Consider the following 6000-nt stretch of genomic DNA (forward strand, 5'->3'; position numbering starts at 1 on the left):
TAAGAGGTCAGTGCCCCCAAAGGTTATACTGAGGGCTGTGCTGTCCTATATGGCAGTCACTTGCCAGTGTGCAACTGAGCCCTTGAAATGAGGCTGTGTGAAATGAGATGTTCTGTACGTGTGAAATGCACACCAGACTTGGAAGACGTAGTGAGGCAAAAGAGTAAAACATCACAATGATTTTTTTCTTGATTATAAGTTGAAGTGATAAAATTTCTGGTATACTGGGTTAACTAAAATATGCTATTAAAAATAATTTTACATATATGGCTGACAATATATTTCTTTTAGCCTGGTCAAGCGGGACCCAGGAAATAGTTGTGTTTCTTCTTTAACATCACTGTCTGCATATTTCACGTGTATGAGTTATAAAGAATAATTGAATGTAACATACGCTTAGTCGTAGAACTGTTAGCCTTCAGGAGTTTTTGACCTGTAGCACACTGACAGAGGAGGTATTGCACGTAACCCTACTGTGAATAGATCTGCTCAGGAGGAAGATTTTGACACAGATGGTCATATTATTAATTAATCATACCATTTTTTCTTAAATCAATATTTTTGTGCCTTTAAGTATTTTTTGTTTATCAAGAGGGGGTTTGTTGCAAAGAACACGACACTCTCATACACTGCGGCACAAAGTATAAACTGGAAAAGCCTTCTCGGAAAGTGATCTTAGAACCAGACATGAAAAAGGAGACATGAGAACTGATACCTCCGAAATTCAGAGGCTCATTAGAGACTATTATGAAGAGCAATCTGATAGTAGCTGGCAGAATTAAAAATGTACTTCGCCTTACATTTCAGCCCCACTTCTAGGAATACCTGTGAACAGTGATGTTGTTCAAGCAAGTTCATTGCAGTATTTGGTAATGCAAATTTGGAACAGCCCAAATGCCTATCAGTAGAGGAGTAATACAAGTTTGGGAACACCCATAAAATGGAATGCTTATAAAGGTTTAAATAGGGTGGGTTATAAGTAAGCATATTGCCAAGAAAAGAGTACTGTTTTACATTGTTAAGTTAGAAAAATCAAATTACATAGCCATAGGTGTGGTATGATAAGATTTTGTGTCTGGATCCACATATAGATTGTGAATGCAGTGACACGCTTAAGGGAGACAGGAGCTGACGCTCATTTGTCAAGAACGGTTCCCTCATGAGAGGGTAGACTGGACCATGGGAGATGAACTGGGACTTGGGCTTTTGTCAGCATATTTTTGGATTTTTAACAGTGCAAATGTATTCATGAATTCTAATGTAATTTGTAACACAATTAAGACAAAGAAAAAGTGGGCAGAAGATGGTTTATAGGGACAGTAAATTGCCTCTGGGTTTTACTGTGTTGCCATTCTGCTCATTGGCATGAGAGTATGCTTACAGATATAAAATGTTAGTTCCCTCAAGTTCAACCCCTTTGGTCTTCTATAAAAAGACCAGAAGCAGCAAAGGGCTTCTTGAATTTAGACTCCATGGGGGCTGGTAAACTCACAGCACAGTTCACATTGCATCCTACAGGGACTCAGAAGGAGAAGGCTCTGTTTTTATTGAGCATAATTATCACAGGTGTGGGAATAAATTCTCTGGTTAAAGATGACAAAAACACTCTTCTGAGAAAGTTTTACTGTTTTGAAAAAGGTTACTTTCTTGGCCAGAATTGTCCTCTTAGTTTCTAGGTTTGCTAAAAGTGATTAGTTATGGTGGAAAGAGGATCAGCTGCTACAATGAAATCTTCAAAAACACCTAATTTACTTTTCTTCTGTTGGGAAGGTGCTAGAACAGACTTAAGAAACAATGAGAAGAAACTAGCCTTCGACATGGCTACTAACGCCGCCTGTGCATCTCTCCTGAAAAAGAAACAGGGAACAGGTATTTGTTTAAGATCCTTATTTCTCTTCTGACTATGATTTATTGAATTAGTATTGGGAAAAAGAAACTCAGTGATTCTGAAGTTTGTTAAAATGTCCTTGGTCTATATCAGAACCTCCAAAATAAAAGAGCATGCTCAAGCAAACAAATTTGAAGAAAGAATGGATTTTTTTTTAATTTTAATTTTTAGAGATGAGGTCTCTCTATTGCCCCTGCTGGAGAATGTTGGCATCTCATAACTCACTGCAGCCTTGAACTCCTAGGCCCAAGTGTTCCTCCGGCTTCATCCTCCTGAGTAGCTGAGAAGACAGGTGTATGCTGCTGAGAGAATGGATCTTCTATGTTTTTTCCAATATGTCTTTTGTTCCTTGGAATCACATTCTAATCATCTTGCCTGTCATCCTTCTTAGAGATCCATCATCTCTGTTCCTTCATTTTAATATGTATTTATGAGTCCTTATCACCAATTTGTTTTTTGAGACAGTCTCACTTTGTTGCCCCAGCTAGAGTGCCATGGCCTCAGCTTAGCTTATAGCAACCTCAAATTCCTGGACTCAAGAGATCCTCCTGCCTCAGCCTCCCAAGTAGCTGGGACTACTGGTGCCTGCCACAGTGCACAGCTACCAAATATTTTTTTAAATTAAGCATTCAACAGCTCCATGATTATATTCTGTTTCTTTTTTAAAGTGGCGGTATCAGTTGGACACAGTGGATCATATCTATAATCCCAGTTCTGTGGGAGACCAAAGTAGGAGGATTGCTTGAGGCCAGGAGTTTGAGACCAGCCTGGGTAACACAGAGAGATCCTATCTCAAAAATAAGTAAAAAAATAAAGTTAGCCTCCTCATATCCTACTCAAGTCAATCAGTAAACAGGCCAGGTGCAGTGGCTCACACCTGTAATTCTAGCACTCTGGGAGGCCAAGGTGGGTAGACTGCTTAAGCTCATGAGTTTGAGACCAGTCTGTTGGGTGATGTTCTTTCTTGCAGGGAGAGAAGGACGGCTTGGCCACGGGTGCAAGCTCGCTCCTAGAATTGTTTAAAAGCAAGAAACAACTACACACTCTTAGGTGGCATGTAGCAAAATGTCTTTATTTTCTACTCCCTTTTATTGGGAGCGAGTCACGTACACCACATTGATCAATAATCCTAACGTCCTCATTTCTTATCTTAAACTATAGAAAAGAAAGAAAGTCCAGGAATGTGAGATAGCCATCATAAGATTAGCCTAAAGAAAGAAAGTCCGGGAAAGTAAGACAACCATCTTAAGCTAGCCTCAGGCTACTCCTCTTGGAAGATCTAAAAGGAAATACATTATCTGACTTCTATTGTTAAAGTTAAAGGTTAGGATAAACAGAGGAGTAAAACCTTTCTCTTCTATGTACTCAATTAAATTTCTGAGAAACTGGCTTCATGACTGTTTTTTTTATGGTTTTGGAGACCCTGCAGTTACGATGGAGTATTTTACTCGACATCATTATGATGGAGTTTTTCTTTTTACTCACGTCAACCTTTGAGTCATGTCCTCTGCACAGATGGGCCACTTCAACCCTTATCTGACAGGCTGACTTGACTGCACAGTCAGGGTTCCCTGTAGGAGGTTTTTACGCCTGGCCTGCAGGCCCCCACCGTGTTTTCTCAGGTTGCTTAGGGTTTCGACAAAAGCACATAATACTCACAAGTCTTTTCGCTCAGTTCTGGAATTAAAAGAGCACATTTCATTTAATTTTTGTGGGGGTTTACCCCACACCAGTCAGAGCAAGAGTGAGACCCCCGTCTCTACCAAAACCTAGAAAAACTAGTTGGGTGTTGTGGTGGGTACCTGTAGTCTCAGTTCCTTGGGAGACTTTGGCAAGAGGATCACTTAGTCCGAGATTTGAGGTTGCTGTGAGCTGTGACACCAAGGCATTCTACCAAGGGTGACAAAGTGAAACTCTATCTCCAAAAAAAGAAAGAAATAGAAAGAAATATCTTCTTTTTAGGGCTTGCCAGGGGAGCATCTCAGAATTGTCCTCTTTATCTATCATCAGGTTCTCATCTTAGCTTTCCTCAGAAGTCTTTTGTCCTTGATTATAGATATGTCTTCATTCCAGATTTTAATTTACTTTTAAACTTCGGTTCAGACATGGCATAAACTGTTAATCCTTTCTTACTGAAGCCATGCAGGCTCACTGGCAGCGCAAGTCTTTTCTTTAATAACTCCTGCCCAGCTGGTTCTACTAGGGTATGTGAAAGTGTTTCTCAGCTGAGCTGGTGTGCTCCAGCCGCTGTTTGATTGAGAAGCCATTTTTGCAGCCATGTGGGAGAGACACTTCTGCCTGAGATCTGCTTCCTATTCCTTACTGTCTTAGTTGGGTCAAGAAGTTAGGACTGTGGCCTAACTTCCTTTCTCTGCCACTGACTTCCTGTTGCTGTGGGTAGTGCTTGACTCTCCTGACCAAAGAGTAAGGTATCTTTCAAGCTGAAGTTTATCAGCGTCTCTTGCGTCTATAAGCTTGATCGTGATAGGCAAGGACAAGACCAAACCTTCTCAGACCCCAGCAGCTGCACCCAGAAGCCTGCTCGTAAGGGATTGGGGCTGGTGGTAAACTCTTGCTCTTTCGCCCTCACCTCCTGCAGCCTTTGTAGAGTAGGGCTAGAAGGTAGGTACTGTTTTCTCTGCTCACTCCAAGTGTGTTTTCATCTACCTTTTAAAATTTGTACTGATTACGTACTGAATTTGTTAATAAAGTAATCTTGGGGCCTGGCAGACAGAGGCAAGAAATGAATTTTCAGATTTCAATTTTCAGATTACTTTCTTCTATTTTTTTCTTGCTTCATTTCCCCCGTCATCTGGTTTTTAAAAAGCTTTAATTTGTAATATTATCTTGGGTGGAATGAGGGTTGGAACATTTGGCCATATAGTTATTGCCAGGATGAACTCTAAACTAGAAAAGGTGTATTCTGATGTTGTTGTTCGCTTTTAAAAGCACAACTTGGATTTTTTACAGGGAGAAAATAATTCAGACACTGCAATTACCATGGAGAATAACTTTGATAGGGGGTTATCAGGGAGTAAGGACCATACTTAAAGGTAGAATTCTTTAAATTTTTTCCCCAGTCATCAGGAATTGGAGTATAAGTCATATTAAGTACATTGTATGCATCTTAATAGCTTAACTATTTTTACCATGCTTGCACCTGTTTATTCACCGCAACCTCAGCAGAAGACACAACGTAGATCGAAGACATTTCCCACATCCACAGAAGCCTCTCTCTGCTTTTCTCATCATAGATTAGTTTTGTCTGTTCATGAACTTGATGTAAATGGAATCGAACCCTGTGCATGACTTCTTTCACTTACATTATGTCTGTGACATTCATCCACATGACTGTGTTTCTCCGTCACCATTTATTTATTTATTGTTTGTATGTCTTCTTGTCTTAAGTGTTGATGCTTGATTTGGGTCCGTGAACCCAGGGCCGTGGGATTGAGGAAAACAGAAGTGAGGTGAAGGAGGATGAGAGAGCAGCTAGGAGATACACAGGGTGGACCTAAAGTTCAAGTGCAATTTAAAATAGTTTAACATAGGAATATACCATCCGGACCACACCCTGAGGTGGGCTATCAAGAAATACCCTCATCCATCACTTGGCATTGACCATGTGGGAAGTTTCCAGAGAAGGCTGCCTCAGAACGGTTCAGGAAAGAAAGGAGGAAGCCTTCTTTCTTTTCATAATAGGAGAAAGAAGATAAAAATAAAAAGCTGAAATAACAATTGAACAAGTTTATTGCCTTGATGTATGTAGCCGGTGCCCTACCCACTGAGCTACGGATGTCACCTCCAAGTTGTACTTTTAAAAGTGAACAACATAAGAATTCACTGACTATTTACCTGACTCACAGCTGCCTTGATTTCGTAGAGTTTGCACCATGGCATGTCATCTTTCTTTTTATAGTAGGAGAAGATTAAAACAAAGAGCAGAAGTAACAATTGAAGGATACAGTATCTTAAATAGTCAGAACGTAGTCCTGACCGTAGGACTTTGCCTCTGTTCTGCTATATGTTCACTTGTTCTCCCTTTATCTTTCCGTTTCTCTCTCGTACAAATCGGTTTCTACCTCCCTTGAACTGATCCTCCCTTCTCTCTT

General features: G+C 40.3%; 1 protein-coding gene across 1 annotated transcript in view; it reads left to right on the forward strand.

Moving 5' to 3' along the window:
- Positions 1-6000, forward strand: part of OSTF1 (osteoclast stimulating factor 1) — a 59586-nt gene that overhangs the window by 50490 nt on the left and 3096 nt on the right. Inside the window, exon 9 of the mRNA XM_012814072.1 lies at positions 1771-1869. Coding sequence (XP_012669526.1) covers positions 1771-1869 — 99 coding nt within the window. The remainder of the gene's footprint in view (positions 1-1770; positions 1870-6000) is intronic.

The sequence above is a fragment of the Otolemur garnettii genome, unplaced genomic scaffold, assembly GCF_000181295.1.
Source record: "Otolemur garnettii isolate 467f Iridium unplaced genomic scaffold, OtoGar3 scaffold00006, whole genome shotgun sequence".
In the NCBI taxonomy this organism is placed as follows: Eukaryota; Metazoa; Chordata; class Mammalia; order Primates; family Galagidae; genus Otolemur; species Otolemur garnettii.